Source organism: Natrix helvetica (genome assembly GCF_964273705.1).
Source record: "Natrix helvetica genome assembly, chromosome: 4".
In the NCBI taxonomy this organism is placed as follows: Eukaryota; Metazoa; Chordata; class Lepidosauria; order Squamata; family Natricidae; genus Natrix; species Natrix helvetica.
Genome location: NC_138550.1, coordinates 121422429 through 121441652, shown reverse-complemented (window position 1 = coordinate 121441652; position 19224 = coordinate 121422429). Strand labels below are relative to the sequence as shown.

At 37.6% G+C, this 19224-nt stretch overlaps 1 protein-coding gene across 4 annotated transcripts in view; it reads left to right on the top strand.

Annotated features, from left to right (window-relative positions):
- OSBPL1A (oxysterol binding protein like 1A) overlaps positions 1-19224 on the top strand; it is a 70793-nt gene that overhangs the window by 15854 nt on the left and 35715 nt on the right. For 3 of the 4 annotated variants that reach the window (XM_081952286.1, XM_081952287.1, XM_081952288.1), the window contains exons 10-15: positions 1508-1581; positions 1689-1752; positions 2940-3035; positions 3631-3756; positions 8359-8440; positions 8900-9006. In XM_081952286.1, the coding sequence (XP_081808412.1) occupies positions 1508-1581; positions 1689-1752; positions 2940-3035; positions 3631-3756; positions 8359-8440; positions 8900-9006 (549 nt within the window). Of the gene's footprint in view, positions 1-1507; positions 1582-1688; positions 1753-2939; positions 3036-3630; positions 3757-8358; positions 8441-8899; positions 9007-13859; positions 14472-19224 lie in introns of those variants that run through there. The other variant, XM_081952289.1, reaches the window with a different exon arrangement.

Below are 19224 nucleotides of genomic sequence, written 5' to 3'. Positions count from 1 at the left end.
TATTCTCCAAGGCACCTGAGGGTAGAACAAGAAGCAATGGGTGGAAACTAATCAAGGAGAGAAGCAACTTAGAACTGAGGAGAAATTTCCTGACAGTTAGAACAATTAATCAGTGGAACAGCTTGCCTCCAGAAGTTGTGAATGCCCCAACACTGGAAGTCTTTAAGAAGATGTTGGATAGCTATTTGTCTGAAACGGTATAGGGTTTCCTGCCTAGGCAGAGGGTTGGACTAGAAGACCTCCAAAGTCCCTTCCAACTCTACTATTGTATTGTATTGTATTGAAATACAGAATATTTATTTAATTTATAATTAAATTACCCAATGAGTTCTTTACATTCTCCCCCCCTCCTCCCAATGTGTTTTATAACTGCATTTACCTCAAGAAGTCCAGGGTTTCTGTTCATTTCTTCCTAAGTAGATGATTCAGGGATATAGCAACCAAATTCATCCAGTGAGCTTCGTGGTTGAATCTCTGCCTGAATCTGGATTTTCCTTTGTCCCTGCCCATTGTATCACCTTGGCTGTCACATCTCATTTAATGCCCTAGTGACATGGCACTAAGAAAAGGGGGACCCAACTAAACATATGAATAGTCTGCTAACTACCACACATTTGAAATAAGCTGCTACAATTATTTATGCATCCTCACAGTTAAAGTAATTGTATGTAGTACACGCAGCTTGAAACTTTGCTTCTTACTTAATTTTTACATTCAACGAAAATTGGAACTTGTTATTATTCCAGAAGCCTGTGTCCTATCATCAGCTTTGGGTCTATAAGAGCCAAATGGCAGTAGAATTAACTATTAGCATTTGCTATCAATTTGCTACTTCCAAAAGAAACACACTTTTGATTGAAATATTTGAAAACGCATTGTCCTGACCAAAAAGGCACACGGGCTGGCAAATCATTAATTGAAGCAACTTGAGAGATTCCAAATGAATAACTTATTCCTCTGCGATTGGACAAGCAAAACAAATAGCTCTAGGGCAGATCATTCCAACCTAATTTTGCTTTTCTTTGAGAGGGGGATTTGAAGATTTAACTGGATATAAGTCCTAGCATTGCCTTTCATCTCTGGTACTCCCCTCTAGGCTAGCTAAATAATTAAAATAGTTAAAATAATGTATCTAAAATTAGAAGTAGGATAAGCATTATTCTTATAGCATTGCCAGCATTGTATAATTGAGACCCAAGATTTTATTCCTTAAGGGGAAAAAAAAACCTTGCCATTTAATTACTCGGTTTCAATCCTGTAGATCCCAGAAGCCCATATTGCCTCCTTAATTTGACTAGACTTTAATTTTGCAAGTAAGCAAGTGGTTGCAAAATTTCTGTCCTTCGAGAAAGTCTAAATCAGGTAGCAATGTACTTGCATTAGTATGATCATACTAGCATTTCTTGTTGTCTCTTATAATTAAACCGTGACAGGCTTTGATTACTGCATACATCACAAGCTATGAAAAACATAATTTTATAATGATTTTTAAAAATTATTTTTAAAGAGTTCAAGGTTTTTTGGATGGAAGCCATATTGGGTGGTCCTGGAACATGGCGTCCTCTCTTGGTATCAAAAACAGTAAGTGTAAAACTTCATTTCAATGATTGGAATACTGAAAATTGTTGTGATCAATTACTTACTTCCTCCTGTTGTCCTATTTATTTTCTTTTTTTTTGCTTTGGAAGGGCTGATGCTGGAAACACTAATCATCGTCAAGGATGCAAGCACTTAACACAAGCCATTTGCACAGTAAGCAAACTTAGAAATGCATATTCTATGTGTGAATAAAATGGATTAGTGTTGTAGATTTAGGCCAGGTTCAAATAATCAAGCTATATATTCAGAGCAATTTAATTTTTATCCAGAACTATGTTCCAGGTATATTATAATCTGGTATTTGGTTTTACAGTATTATTATTTCTCAACTTAAACTTTAAAAGAAAATGTAGAACATAAGTGTTTACATATTTGAGAATAGTTTTTATTGACAGTACAGCTTTTTATATAAGTGATAAGTTTCGTGTGTGTGTGTGTAATTCATGTATGTATGTATGTATGTATGTATGTATGTATGTATGTATGTATGTATGTTACAACCCCTGGTATGACTACTAATCCCAGTAAGGGTATGGCTAGCTGATGAGAGCTAATTAGCTCAAAATAGATCTATCCTAGTCTCCCTTTATTTATTTATCAGTACAATTACAACATATATATATATATTGCCCTGATTTCTGTTTTATTTTTGCAAGTAATGGAAAGGGAACTACTGAAGCATTTGCTTTCAGCCAATAGAAATTGTATGTATAGTGTTCTGACTACAGAGACATCACCATTCTCCATGCATTTTCAAATCAACCTTTGCAGTTATGCTTATTATCTTTTTTTTAAATTCAAATTCCCAGGATTCTGAATATTCAGTTCTAATATTTTGTTTTGTAATCCTCCCTCTCCTGCAGGCATACACCCACACCTGTGAGTTTTTGTTGAATTGTACTCACAACCTGTACTCAGTGTTGTTTCACCTAATGCATCCTTTCCATGGGTAGAGTTTTGGAGTTTGCATTCATAATATATCTGGTGGGCGGAAGGGAAGGGTTGAACTAGAATTTCTGGTTGTAACTTTTTAGTGCAGGAGACAATAGTCTTTTAAAATATTACCAATTTTTATTTCATATTTTTCCAAAGAGAACTTTTTAGCATGCACAGGTAAGTGGGAGATAAATAGAAATCACATTTTGTTTCATTTTTGTTTTATACTCTGGTCACTTTTTACTTGAAGCAACTATACAGAAAATCTAGGCATGTTGAAACAAAGCTAAACTTAACTATAATCCTTTCTTAATTGCTCAGGCAATTTTTTTTTGCAACTTTTGCAAATAATCATACGATCCATCTTTTCAATCTATATATCTGCTCTGTGGTTTTTACTGCAGGTAAAAAATGCAGATGGCTGCCTCTTCTCCATCAAGTGCTTTGATAATACAATTCACAGTTTTAAAGTTCCTAAAGCCAGTCAAGAGACAAGAGAGGTAAGTCCCTGTTACCTAATTCTAGTTAAATTGTAAAATAAAGTTCCATTGAATATGTGTTCAGTTTTTTAATTGACCAAGTAAAACCTGCAATTAAGAAATAGTAGAAAACATGCTAGTCCAAATGATGTTAGCACTTTTCCTGGTTTAAGACTAGTATCTCAGAGTATAGCATTTCATAAAAAGGAACCAATCTTCAACAACTAAAATCTCATCGATACTTTTGTCACAGCTATTTAATGCTTTGCATTAATATTTTGTTGCCTCTAAATGGGTATGGACAGGAGCCAAGATGGTTGTTTTGCAAATATACGTAAACGTATAGCCTCAGAGTTGAATTGAATTTAAATCTCACGTGAGCCTCCAGAGCCCTACAAAAAGTTGCCTCTAAAATCTTAAGAGAGAGAAAAAGGAATAAAATTAAATATAGGGAAAGTAACCGTTGAGCAAAAAAAATTAATTCAAAATCAGTCTTTCTCCTCATCTTGGAATGAGGCATTTGGCACACGCACCGATTAGTCGTGTCTATAAAAGGTATCATAGTCCAAGTGTATGTTCTAGCTAAACTGATAATTTGGATTGCACTTTATTTCAGAATTGGATACATGCAATAGAAGACCATTCAGCATATAGCACACACTACTGTACTCAAGAACAACAAAGTGATGAGGAGGAAGAAATTGATGCAACATGTATTGCTGAGTTACAAGACTCCCTAAAAGTAAGTAAGAAGAAGCCTTTTATTTATGTCAAGCAACCTAGTGTGAAAGACTGTGAAACTATAGACCAAAATATTTGAGAAGCATCAGGTTTGCCTGATCTGATAAAATGTATCAAATTTATATATATATATATATGGGTTTCTTCCCATGAAATATTATCATAATAGTAATAGAACATAATACATATAGATAAAACAATAAACCCATCTATGTGCAAAATAGTTTTATAATATGAGTTGTCAAATCCTAATTAGGTTTTTCAGATGTGGATGTGCCACCTGTAGTTTGGCAAAGCCAATAATGCTTTGAGTGTTACCACTAAAATGACTTTCTAGATTAATACATCAATGCTTTGAAGAGAAGATTGGATATAGGGAAATATAATGGACATAATTCTGGAGTTATTATTCTCTGACTTCATAGGGCTTTGCTTCAGCTCTAAGACTGTGGTCTTTAATATATGGCTGTACTATCCATCAGCGCATCATCATTAGGCATTTACAGAAATACATTTTCAGTGGCAGAGCCAGATTCTAGAATTTATTTTTTTTGGTCTCACTTGGCCAAAAAGCTAAACTATATACAATTAATCCTTGGTTAACATCAATAATTAGAACTGGGAAGTCCACCACAAAGTACCGTGGTCATAAAACCCAACATACGTGACCACTCCAATTTATAACCGCAGTTCCTGCAACTCAAGTTGTGATCCCTAAGCAAATCGCATATGGTCATTAAGTTCAGTGTCATGTGATCTTCTTTTGCAACCTCCTGCCAGCTTCTCCATTGACTTTGCTTGTTGGAAGTCAGCAGGAAAGTTTGCAATTGGCAGTCAAGTGTCCACAGGACACTGCAATTGTTGCAACTGTGAGGTAGTTGCCAAGTGCTGAATCACAACCACATAACTGCAGGAGACACTGTGATTTATTGTAAAAATAGTAAAAGGTATAATTCTGGCATTTAATGGAAAAGAAGACAAGGATACTCTAGATTAGTTGTTTTGTTTTGTTTTGCTGTTGCTACTTCTGGCCAGAAGAGGGAGCCCATCCCTCCTGCTTAAATCTTGAACCATAATAAAATTGTTCAGTATCATACTCTCATATGTTAATTAGATTCCATGCCAGTGTCTGTCATCAACAGCTCTTTTGTGAATAGCCACTATCTAAGACAGAAATGTGTTCCAGCATTGCTATTCTGGAAGAAAAAATATTTTGTGATCAAAACCAATAGTTTGGTTTTTATTATCCCCTTCTAATATTTTCTAGACTTTAAGAATTGTTCTTATATTAATATACATCGGCTTTACAAAATCAAATAACAAAACGCAGAAATTACTTATGAATCGTTGTATCTGTATCTCTCCTTAGGTTCCCATAGAATTCTTTCTTTCATAATTCCTGAATGCCAGCTTTGTCCATGAATTGAATCAGCTCAGAATAATTATGTCCTTTTCCTTAAATGGGACAAAGTGCGTTGGTACTGTATACCTAATAGCAGCAACCTTCAGTGGAAAAAAGGGTATATGGTTTTTCTCTCATGGTATAGAGAAGGTTGAGGTCATTTGTTTGGAAGGTTGGAAAACAGAGACAGTACTTGACTCCTCACCCATGTTTTCTAATTCTGCCAAGCAGTGCAGACATGTTTGGTTGGGTGGAACCAGGAAAGCGGCTGCATATGCTGAGCTTGTAGTACTCCTAGCAATAAAATAGAACACAAGCTTGTGTGTATTATCCATTCTTTACTAATAAGTATTCAATCAATGAAGGGACTGACTTTTTAATGTAAATACTTAGAGGAGGGGTGTCAAACTGGCAGGCTGGATGCGTCACATGCAAGCCACTCCTACCCCAGCTCCGTGAAGGGGAAAAAGTCACAAAACATCAAATGACAGCAACGTGACAAAACGAGTTTGACACCCATGTACTAAAGCAATGAAGACTAACCTTTTTGTCGTCACGTGCCGAAAGCGCCTCGTTTTGAGCCCAGTACGCCTCCCTGCAGCCTGATGGGACCAAAAACAGATCGTGGGGGGCGCCCCCTGTGCTCCCATTGCCCCCCCCCCATGCATACATGATCCCCCCCTCCGTGCATGCACACGTGTCTCCTGCATGCATCCTGCCCTGCCCATGTGGCAGAAAATCAGCTGGCCGGTAGGAGGCACACGCGCATGTGCGATGGAGCTGAGCTGACGGCTTCCATGCCTGCAGAGAGGGCTCTGCGTGCTACCTGTTTATTATTATTAAATTAGTTTATTAAATTTATAAACCGCCCCCTCTCCCCGAAGGGACTTGGGGCGGTGTACAGACAATAAATATATACATGACAACAAAACAAACACAAAGCCCCAGACAAAACAACTTTAGCACACAGTCTGTACAGTACCATAAACTAACTAATAGTTAAAACCAATTTAAAAAGTTAAAATACCCCCAAAATTTAAAAATTTAAAATGCCATCCAGGAAGGTCAGGATTAAATTGTACTTATGCCTATCATTGCGATTGGGCCAGGCCAGCTAATTGGAACAGGTGGGTCTTGAGTTTCTTACGGAAGGAGCGGAGATCAACAGTAGTTCTAATATCGGGGGGGAGGTCGTTCCAGAGGGTTGGGCCCGTCACAGAGAAGGCCCTACTCCTGGGCACCGCCCGCCCACATTGCTTAGCGGATGGTACCCGGAGGAGTCCCTCTCTGTGAGAGCGGATTGGTCGCAGGGATGTGTGGGGTAGGATGCGATCCCGCAGATAACTAGGTCCTGAGCCATGGAGCGCTTTAAAGGTGATAATCAACACCTTGAAACGCACCCGAAAAGCCACAGGCAGCCAGTGCAGCTCGCGCAGGAGCGGTGTTACATGGGAGTACCTAGTACTCCCCATAATTGTCCGCGAGGCTGCATTCTGGACCAGCTGCAGCCTTCAGGTGCATCTCAAGGGGAGCCCCATGTAGAGAGCATTGCAGTAATCAAGGCGGGAAGTCACCAGGGCATGAGTGACTGTGACACACGTGTCATAGGTGCGCCATCACGGTACTGGAGCTTTTGGAATGGACAATTATAACTAACCATCATCACCTGAATATAGTTTTGATAGTGACATGGTATGGCAGCCATGTCACCTTGTAACTGTTGCAGGGTGGATTTGATTTAAATCGCCAGTTTAAATCATGATTTAAATCACTAGTAAAAAGGCTTGATTTAAAGCAAATCAATTTAAATCATAATTTTTAAAGAGCAGCTGTCATTTCTGTCCCGCAGTGGCCCCTCTAAGCCGCTAGATAGACTTTTACTCCAAAAGCATTTTATTAAAATAAATATGATAAACATTTAAAAAAAGGGATTTAAATAAAAAAAATCTGATTTAAATTTTTAAAATCTGATCTTTTGGATTTTTAAAAAAAATCTATTTTTATCCACCCGGAAATTACAGCTGGTCCTCAATTTACCCTACAGTTGAGCCATGGAATTGTAGTATAAATCATACCATTTGTTAAGCAGGTCATCACTGACCAGATTTCATGGCATTTTTATGGTGATCATTAAGCAAGTCACCATGGCCATTAAGCAAATCCTTAGCTTAGTCATTAAACAAATCCATGGTTGTTAAATTAACACATTGTCTGCAATGGATGGTTTTTTGCAAGAAACTGGAAGTAAACAGTTATTTTAGGCAAAAAAAAAACTTTGCAAAATGTGATTGTTTGATTGTGGGACACTGAAAATGTCTATAAAAGCATTCTGACTGCCAAGTACCCAAAATAGAACCATGTGACCCAACATAAAGTTGCCCTGCGTTTGGAACTTCGAATCCAGATCATAAGTAACAATTTTTGGCTCTGTTTTAACTTCAAATGGGTTGCTAAGTGATTGGTTGTAAATTGAGGACTATCTGTATTAGACATTTTTAATGAATAATGATACTTTGTTCAGAAATTAAGAGCATGTATAATTTTTACTCCCTGAAAAGAATTAGTTTCCCGTATCACTTTACTGCCATCTATTGATCATCTGGAATCATGCAATTCTAATATGGTATCTCTAAAATGAGTAGAAGAAATTGTAACCTAATTTTGGCGCACTATATTAGTCAGATCACTTAGTATATGAATTGCAGCATGTTGTCATTTCAATGTTACTGTTTCTAGAGACATGCATACATACATTCAATGCAGACATCGGCAGCAGAAAGCTTTCATACATACAGATTTATGCGCCAAAGCTTTCCCCTCAACTTTCAAAAGTTTCCAAGATGCCATCAACCTATAGATGAGGTCAGCAGATAATACAGTGTCTAAACAAGGTTATTGGAAATCAGCGATCAAATATTCTGATTCTTCAAGGTGATTATAGCAAATATAAAAAATACCCTAGGTGGAATATAATTCAGGTTTGAAGCATGAGAAAAGAATAATCCCTAAATGCTATTTGCTGATTAATTAAAATTTAAAGTCTTCAATGTGCTTCCTGGTTTGGCAGAAATGTAATACAATGTATGCATCTTGAGTAGCGTCCTCTGCTTCTGGAACTGTCCTCCCACCTCATTCATTATTTATTATGATTATGTGAAGCTTTCATATAATATGCTAAGTGTTTTTTTCTTCTCTCTCCAGATTGCACAGTCGTGCCACCAACGACTAGATAAAGAAATATCCAGCTTCCAATCTATGATTACTCCATTGGATAATCCCCAAGGTAACTTTTGTAATCAATAAGCAATTGCACAGATTATCTGAAAAATATTCAAATCCAGTTGGCAACCTTGTTTGTTGATACACATAAGTCTCTACTGTTCTGCCTGCCAAACTTCTCCTTTCTCAAGCATATTCTGTATAACTCTCAGAGTGGGACAGTAGAGTACATTGCTAGTTTCTGCCTCTATAAAATGTCTAAGCAGTGGTGCAATTCAGCCAGTTCTATCCGGTTTGGGTGAACGGTAGCAGTGGAGGCAGGAGGCTCCACCCGGACGTCATCACGTCCTGTTTTTGACGCTCTGCGCATGCATGGAAATGGCGCGAGTGCTCACATTTGCGAACCGGTAGCGAAGGTAAGTTGATTTCACCCCTGTGTCTAAGTACTATTTTATATAGAATACAAATGCAACAGCAGTTTGAAAACATAATATAATACTTATGCGTCTTTTTTTTTTTTTAGGACTACCTACTTTGTTTCTCAAGAGAGCGGAAGAAATCTCTAAAACAGCAAGAGAAACTTGTGAAGCCTTAAGTAACTGTATCAAACTCTTCACTAGACAAGAAGGGGTATGCCATACTTTTAAAAATGGGTCAGAACACTCACAATTATCTATAAACCAAGAATAGGAGCATTATTTACACAAGTTCTTCTTCTTTCAGTCCAGCTCTGCACTATTTCTTAGTGTTGTGTTTTTAAATAACGTACTATAAGAATTTAAGTTTGTCCAACTGTGACCTCCTGCTGTTTTGAATCAATTATTAGCCATTTTGATAACGGGACTGTAGACTAAAACATATGGGGAGCATTAAATAGAGATTCTTCAAGATCATAGCTGGGGAAACTTTCCCAAATGTTTGGGAACCTAGCAGAGCAGTTTTATAATCATAACAACTCATTGATAAAGGAAAAATGATAAAATTGGAATGGTACGTGGTACATAGTTAGAAATTGAAGATAAATGGTTAAGAGCTAACAACTTTCAGAGCTCAGTGGTGATTTTGGAGCAAATTAATTATGCTGCTCATGAATCCTCCACGAAAGCTATCTAAGTTAAGCATATTCTTATAGTGATTCTACAGTTTTAAGTATGTGCTGTGTGAAATAATACCTTTATGTTTGTCTTCGGTCTTATTTTATTTCATTGAAAAATTGTGGTTTATGGTGTTAGAGCTATACAAATGTCTTTCCACACACCTGGCATAATTTTAAATATGTCTATGATATTAGTTTATTTTCTTACAAATGAAGGCACTTATTTTCTTGTTCTAAATAGTCCTAAATACTTGCAATTCTTCACAGAAAATTAATAATTCACTAATAATGTTTGTTGATTTTTCTGAGCTTTTCTTGCTCATATACTTTTTGAGATATAATGATAAAATGTACATAGCCTTATAAATGACAGATTTAGATAAAGGTGTTTTTTTTAAAAAAGCTTAGTTTTAGTGGATATGGTTTGATTTTAAGTTAATAACTGAATTAATCAGCATGTAATAGATGCATGTTCAGCTTTGATTTTATTTGAATAATTAGGATGTGGAAATGAGAAAGCTTGCATTCATTGCAAATTGCACTCTTGACCACATTACAATGCAGTTTTATACAGTGAACTCATTGTGTGTCCAGAAAAGCTGAAGTAGGGAAAATATGAATGTATGTCCTGTTAAAAGCAAATTAGAGAAACGTTTGTATGTGATGAACCGAATAATTTATACATTTGCAAATAAATAACAATATATAGTTGCCCATTTTAAATACATTACTCTGGGCAGCAAACAATTCATAGAAAAGCAGGATTAAATCCTCTATAACCTATTGAAATAATGCAATACAAAAAGAAAAACAAAACCAGAAAACCGACTTGCTGGTCCTAATGCCTAGGAGAAAAACAAGTTTAACAACCTTTGAGAGGCCAAGAAGGTTGGGAGCATCTAAATTTCAAGGCAGAGGCTGTTCCATAGCTCAGGCTGCACAGCAGAGAAAGCACAGTACATGCTGTATAAATATGTATGGTAAGTCTCCAGTATAAATCATGTGTCATCAAATTGCAGCAAGCATATTTTTGGTTAGGTATTATGCATATACTTCCAAGGCTTGAATCTGCTGTTGGAAATAAATGTTAAGACTGTATACTAATGAAGTCTTCGTTTAGATTATGTCAAGGCTGTATGGTTAAGAGGTGGGCAAAATAGGTTCTGAAGAGTTGCTTGAAGGCAAATGAAAATGAAAGCAGAATGTATGGGGAGCAGAATGTTGGTACTCTACTATCAGTGGAGTTGGAAGTTCATTACTGGACCAAAGGGGAGTAATTATACTATCATTTCGTAAAGTCTGCTGTTTAAGACTGTGGGGATGATATATCACCCAGCGTGCAGTTTTTTTTCTTTTTGTTTTATTTGTGGATTCACAAATGAGTGAAGTCAGTTATGCTGTGCCTCCACAGTAAAATAAGATCAATAGTGTAAATGTAATCTAATGCTTATGTAGATTTCTCCTACTCTTCTACACCGTCCTGCCTCACTATTCTTGTCATCTTGAGCCATTTGCTGGTGTCGTTTTTTTAAATCTTGAGTTCCTGGTGATATATTGGAGCCTTGCTTTTCATTAGTCTTGCCATTCTCTGTCTGATCACGTCGGGGGTATCTGCCTTTAACCACAACTGGTCTTACAGGATAATGTCCATCTGTTAAAATTGTGGTGCCTTTGGTTTTGTACTACCATTACGGTGGAAAAGATTGGCCAAATTCTCTTGTTTCATATTTCTGTATAATATATTCATAGGATTGCATGTGCTAAAAGACAGACTAAATATAGATGTGGTTAACATCCATTTTAAAATGTGTCATTAAGCCAGCTCTTGCTATTCATACCCATTAATGTATAAATTGGATATACCTGGGCACTTTTCCTTGATGTTTTTCCCTAGCACAGCCCTTATTGTTGACCTTGACTTGATGTTAGTGCCTTAAAAGAAAAAGGAAATGCTAGATAAGATTTTATCTCAGAAAATGAATTTTAAAAATACTAGAGAAAAAAATAGCATGCAACAAAAATAATGAGTTTTGTAAGCTATTACAATTCATACTCATTCAATATGGAGTAAATTCATTGAATTTAATGGAATTGTCTTGATGAAATATTTAGGATTGTGCCGAACTAAATTTTGGCTCATGATACCTGTTTCCGTAAGCAATCTAAGTGTTTGTTTGAGGGCTGAGCAACTCCTAAATCCAACAGGGGAGAGTAAATAGTTTTTCAAGCAAGACCATTATTCATGTGGTCTGGTATGTAATCCAATGAATCAATCAGGGAATGTGTGTCAATTAGTATGTGCAATCCTCAATACAAAATGTGTGTGTGTTCCCTGACAATTGCAGACAATTGTTAACAGCCAGCAGTATTTTCAGCTTCTGACACCCAAGATACTAGAACTAATTAAAAACTTTTAAAACTGAAAAACCTACTGATCATGTATATAGATATTTGTTATTGATAAGTTAATTTGAAATGCAAAAAAGATTATTTAACTTAAAAAGATAAATAAAGAATTACAGGTAGTCCTCCACTTGTGGCTACAATTGGGACTGAAATGTTGGGTTTGAACAAAGCTGTTGTTAAGTGGACGGAGTCCACACCTCCCAATTACAATAGTTAATGAACAGAGTGAAACATCTGCCTGCCAAAAGAGGGCAGGCAGCTTGCCTCCATGCTCAGAAGGAGACTCCTGTAGTGGGATGCAGTGCTTGAATTTTTAGGATCCCCATTTCATTTCTCCAGCAGGAGTTCCTCTCTCCTCTCCATGCATAGAAGTGAACTCTTCCACCAGGCTGGATTAATGAAGCTTGGATCTTCACAATCCCTGCTTTGTTTTTCCAGCCTGATGTAGGATTTCCTCTCCCCTCCATGTGGAGAAGAGAACTCCTGCACCGGGCTGGAAAAATGAAGCTCAGATCTTCAGGATTCTGGCTTCATTTCTCCAGCCCAGCATAGGAGTTGTCTACAACACCCCCATCATCCCACACGCTTACAAGGGAATTCCTTCAGTGGGTCAGAGAAATGAAGCTTGGCTTTTTAAGATAATTGCTTCATTTCGGTACCCCAGCAGAGGAATTCACTTCTGCCCATAATCCATTGACTTTTTGGAGCAGCTGGCAGAGAAGATTGCAAATGATGATCAGATAATCGCAGGGAATTTGGCAACAGGTGTGCAGTTTGCTGTGTATGTGTATCTATCTATCTATCAATCATCTATTGTACCTACCTACCTACCTACAGGTAGTCCTTGACTTACAACAGTTCATTTAGTGACCGTTCAAAGTTACAACGGCACTGGAAAAAAAGCCTTACGACTGTTTTTCACACTTACAACCGTCGCAGCACCCCCATGGTCACATGATCAAAATTCACATGTTTGGCAACTTCATACGTCCCAGAGTCACGTGATCAGCTTTTGTGGCCTTCTGACAAGCAAAGTCAATGGGGAAGCCAGATTCACTTAACAACTGCAATAATTCACTTAACAACTGTGGCAAGGTTGTAAAGGGAGGCAAAATTCACAACACATTTCACTTAGCAACATAAATTTTGGGGTCAATTGTGGTCATAACTCGAGGACTACCTGTATACTGAGTGTGTGTGTGTGTGTGTGTGTGTGTGTGTGTGTGTGTGTAATATCCCATATATCGGGTGTCCAAACTTGGGAACTTTAAGACTTGTGGACTTCAACTCCCAGAATTCCCTAGCCAGCATGGCTGGCTGGGGAATTCTGGGAGTTGAAGTCCACAAGTCTTAAAGTTCCCAAGTTTGGACACCCCTGCAATATATGTATACACACACATTCTTGTAAAATTATCTTAAAAAGATATACTTTTAAAAGCAATAAATATTTTATTTAAAAAAATTCCTAGCTGGGGAACTCCGGGTGTTGAAGTCCATGCATTTTAAAGTTGCCAGAGTTGGGAAAGATCGTATTGTGGTTATGCTAGAGTTCCATAATATGGTGCTGAAGTGGCCAGCTCTTAACCTTTAAATAACCCAGGGGTGTCCAAACTTGGGAACTTTAAGACTTGTGGACTTCAACTCCCAGAATTCCCCAGCCAGCCATGTTGGCTGGGGAATTCTGGGAGTTGAAGTCCACAAGTCTTAAAGTTCCCAAGTTTGGACACCCCTGAAATAACCTATTTATTATTAAACTGTTATCCAATCGTTGGCCAGGTGACTTATCCTCTGTGATCATAGTCAGAAGAAAGTGGTTGCAGCCGGCTTGCTGCCCCCTGCAAAGCAATAGGGGGAAGAACTGTGGTGCTCCCAAGCAAATTACTTCGGGTCCCTTTAAAAAGGGAGACCTGGGAAATTCTTCTGCAGAACGCAGGTGCTTCCAGGCGGTTTGCTAGCTCTGTATATTACATCCTTTAGGACCCGGCAGACATATCTGTCCGAACTGGGTGACCGAGTGACGAGGCTATCCAGTTTCTTCCGATGTATCCGGCCGTTGTTTCTCGTCCTTGGGGAGTTAAGTTCTTTTAAGAGCGTCGCGCTCCGGCTCGCGCCTGCCAACTCTACCGAAGAGCAGGGACCGCCTGGCAGCGCGCAAGCAGCAATTGACTTGGCGGTGCCGGCTCCGGGCTTTATACCGGCTGCGTGGTGCAATTGCAGGCATCCTGCAACGGCGCCGGCTTACATCACCGTCCTTCCTTGCTTAAGGGCAAACAGCGCGCGTCCGGACTCTGCTTCAGCCTTCTGCCCCCCCTCCGCCTTCCTGCCGCCCGGGAGCGGCGGATCCGTAGCGGACTCGCTCCTGGGGAAACCGGCCTGGCTTGCTCTCGCGATACACCCTGCAGAGGTGTCGGTCCGGGAGCAACGGCAGGGCTCGACCGGAGAGGAGAAGCGAAGCGAGAGAAAGTGAGGGAGGCGAGCAGCGAAGGAGCAACCCCCGCCGGGCTGCTGCGCGCAGGGTCAGCAAATGTCCTGACGAAGTTGGACTCGCCCGGACGGTGTTGTGACGTGATTAGTTGCGTGCTGGGGAAGGACGGTAAGGCGGCTTTGGCGTCGGGTGAGAGTCTCTCTGCTACTTTGCGGTAGTAGCGGAGTAGCTGTTTTTAAGGAAGACGGGGGGGGGGGGGGGGGCGATAGAGTTGGGAACTAACCTAATTCGGTGGCCTAAGACGAGGCATGTTTATTTGGAAAAGTTCTGTTTTAAGTCTTCCTCCTGGAAGGTCGTGTTAAACTTGAGGCGCTAAAATTTCTTTTATTGGTTTTCATAATACTTGCTTTCATACAGCTGCTTGGAAGTTAATAGCTGCCTTCTTGGATTTCCTTTGACATTGACATTCCTCTTTTCTCTGCATTGGAGTGATTATACTTTTTAAAAAAACCCTCTAACTTAGTTTCCCTAAATGGTATATATAGTCTTAACAGCTAGAATGTACTATTGTAAAACCAAGTAAATTAGCTGCAAAGAAAGCTTCAAAATTGTAACAAAGAGGTACTTAGGGTGCTGGCTGCTTCATGATATGCTGTGTTGGTAACAGGAGATCATATTCTTCATCTCCCTTCAAGTAGAACTGGAAGTTATTTTTAAAGACAAATTCCAATACGGGCACTGTAGGAATATATTGATAGTGATAAATAGGCTGTCAGGTGTATTGGGGCTGTAGAATTGAGCTATAATAATTAGTTTTTGAAAGCTGTACATGCCAACCTTAAAATTGTATATAGATGCAATCACCCCAGAAATTGAGTTTATCAATGGGTTTTAAAAAAAAAGTCTGAAAGAGGTACTGAAATTAAAGCTAGAAATTTGACAGTTTCATTTCATTCTAATTATAGCAGAAAAATCAAGTAACAAGCCCGTGTCCCCTCAAAAGCATTTTTCTGTAATTTCAGGGTCTTGGAAAGGTAAATGTGTTTAGAATTATAATCCTAATCTTTATAATTTCTGTTTAGTAGAGTTTTCCATAGAAATAATATTTTCTCAGATTGGAAAATTGAAACAAAGGATTAGAGCAGTGGTTCTCAACCTTCCCAAAACCACAACCCTTTAACACAGTTCCTCATATTGTGGTGACCCCCAACTATAAAATTGGTGTCTCGGTTCCTAAAACCATCGAAAATATGTGTTTTCCGATGGTCTTAGGCGACCCCTGTAAAAGGGTCGTTTGACCCCCAAAGGGGTCCCGACCCACAGGTTGAGAACCACTGGATTAGAGGTACTGACAGCATTACTTGTTAAGAACCTACTGCTTAATCTAATCTTCTCTAGTTTTCTCTAACTACTTATCAGCAAAATTTTGCTTTAGCTTCTCTTTCCACTTGCTGCATTGACTTTCACCTTTAACTTCCTGCTCTCCATGTTATAACAGTTTTAGCTAATAGATTTATTTTTGGGAGGTACTAATTGGGCAAAAGGCAAGAGCTTGATTGGAGATGTTTTTATTCAAGTCTCTCCAGTTCTGTTCTGATAGTGTATTCTTGTCACTAAAAAAAATAAAAGTGTGGCACACAACTTGTGCTGCTTCCATCCATACAGTTTCCTTTCCATTGTTTTGGGGTGCTCTACCACCTCTACAATTTTTTTTATTTTATTTTGTGCTTTAGATAACAGATGCTTCTCTCAATTATCTTGAAACAGTTATGAGATAATATATCTATTGACGATAATTTAGCAGTTGAGTAAGACCTCCAGATTCTCAATCAGTATGCTAACATTCATGAATCATATGACCAATTCACATGTAGTGCATGAGTAGCTGCAGATTTGATTGTTAACACACATGTTGATTAATGTAATGCCTTCAGGTAATATAGTATGTTCTTTGTTTGTTTCTTGTAGACCTGATGTCTTGTAGCAATTTCTTTGACAAAGAATGTCTTACATAAATACTACTTATTGTTACACTACTAATGATAGCATGCCTTTCTTTACATTGTTCGGAATGGTATAAATAAATATACAAGAGAAAGGGAAGGCAGTCGCATAGGAATCACACCTTGTCCCATTCCTTTAATAAACCTCATACACTGGGCTACTGCATCCAAGCTGCAGATATCCAGATGACCAGCAGAGGGACATACTAAATATTTACTTCTAATTGGTGGTTATCCAGACTTTTGCAGCCCAAATGGGGTATATACTTCAGATAGGCGTGAAGATGCCTGAATGGAAAGAATGGGCTTTTGAGAAAAGATGCAGGATTGCTGTGCATGTGTGTGACTGTATTCTGGATGGAAGGGTGAGAGGGATACTTGGATGATTAACCAAGAGGTGCAGTTCAGGTTTTCTACTGTATCAAGAAAAGGCTGGGCATTTAAAGCTCTACTCTTCTTCTTTTTTAAATAGCCACAGTATGATGAAGGCTAGACACATCTCTTTCACCATTGAGGGAGACATTTGAGAAGTTTTCCCAAATAGATTGATTATTCCCTGGATTATGCACATATGATGGGAAACCACAGCTGGGAACAAACTCCCACAGTATGTGCCTATATCCCTTTCAGATTGCATTCACCATGAATGCTTGTGCCTCTGAACATAATTTAGTGCTTACCAGAAAATGATCCTAAGGCAAAGGGTCTGCTATAAAATTGCTTATGAGGTCATACTGCCTTTGTCATTTAAGCCTCTCAGCACTAACCAATATTATATTTATTCTCGTTACTTCCTTTATAGCTTTTTTATGCTTTGCATTCCAAAATCCGTTTTCAAAATTGTAGGAAGCAAAGGCCAGTTTCTATTTATTTTGTCCTAGAAACCAAGAAATCATGAATTCTAGTCTATGCTTGGATGCAGAAGCTGGCTGCGTGACTTTGGCCAGTCATTCTCTTTCAGAGAACCTCACAGAGTTATGTTGTAGGGAAAAATAGGTAGTAACATGCATGCCATCTTGAAATTTAAGAAAATAAAGATGGCATAGAAATCTAAATAAGAACACCACCATATGGTAAAAGTGTTTCAGTATGCTAATATTGTATCATTAATTCTAAACTTTTTAAAAGAATTAATATATTCACCTTTTTAGAGTCCAGTTTTTTAGGATAATTGTTTAGAATATACAAAAAGGTCCATAAAAGCATTAAAGGTTTAAAAAGGGAACTCTCAGAAACCTCAGGAAAAAATATTTCAGAGCTATAAAACCAAATGAAGATATCTCAAGCATATTTAATATCCTGATTTATTGTATGATGTAGGATTATTGATGACATTTATTTGTATTACCTAGCAAACTCTTTAACTATGAATGCTGTATGCTTTAATGATCTTTCTCTGTCAACACTTAGCAAGGATTCTAAAAGATATACGTACCTAGGAATAATCTCACACTTTTTTTTCATTTCATTTCTATCCAATTGTATTTCATTGGCAGCTCGTAAAAAGAATTGCATACAAGTTTTGTTTTATCATAAATTTGATAGATACAGGTAGGTTTGATCACATATTTATTGCCTTGTTTAAACTTTTCCTAGAAATAAATATCAGCTAGTATTGCAGCAGTGGTTAATATTTCAGCTTTGAGTAATACAGCTGAATTAATTTTATTCTATTTCAGCTGTTGGCTGAAAAGATGAATAATGCCTTGCTAGTCCCTAAGCTTGTTGCTCACATAGTAATCTGCCCAGAAATCCAGCTGTATTCACTGGACTTTGTATTAACTTTAGTAATAAATCTTTGTTAGTGTAGTCTGCAGAATGAGGTTGAAAATCATAATCTGTTTAAAAATCTGTTTTGGAATATTTAAATTTGTTGTGCTTGTCTTGAGCCTATTTCAGATGCCAAAATCCTCTACTAGAAAATGATAATTCTGAGACCTAATGCTGTACATGTTTGTTTAAAAATTGCTTTGTTTTAATCCCCTATTTCATGCCCAGGATGGATATACAAAACTTCATTATCAAATTTCAGGGCACCTGTTCCAGTTTTGATAACTTAAATAAGCAACCGCTTTCCCATGGTCAGACTGCCCTTTTTAGTACTACTATTTGAAATCCTTCATTTAGCAATACAAAAATGAAAAAGTATTCATTTGCAAGATGGATATATATATTACATCTTCTGTAGTCTCCAGAATGAGGTTGAAAATTATAATCTGTTTAAAAATCTGTTTTGGAATATTTAAATTGGTTGTGCTAAATATCTAATACAATATCTAAAGAAAAAAAATAAAGTTTTTTCTTTAAATATTGTATTGAATATTTGCCACTGTAGGTTCTTATTTGTCAGAATTTTATTGGATATTTAGTGCTGTAAGTTCTTATTTTTTGGGATTCATGGGAAATAAAAACATTTACTAGAAAGAAATATGGCCAATTTGGGATCCTATGGAAGTTCTTGAACTTACGCCAGAAACCTTTCTTAACATCGCCATTATGGGAGATGCTCACTAATGTACTAGAATTTATCCAGGATTCATAATTCTGATTTGTTACTCTTGCTGGTAATTGTATAATTAATAGTACTTGCACTCTTTAGTGAAATGGAGTGAAAATTGCTACAATTAGTAACTATTTTATGCAGAAATTAGAATCTTTTTTTGAAGAAAAAAATCAAATGATAGTGTAAGTCTGAATTTGAACTTGCTTTACCTTAATCAACTTTCCCCCCCTGCAGTAGTGGCTAAAGGATATCATGTTTTCTGCTTAGTGAATCATATATTCAGGTATATGATCATATGGAGAAAACTAGGTGGATGCTTGCTATATTTAGATCATCATACTGTTGGCCAGAAAATAGAGTTATTTCTGCTCAGAGCTTTATAGAATAGGTTGACAGTGGCAGCAGTTGGAGATTA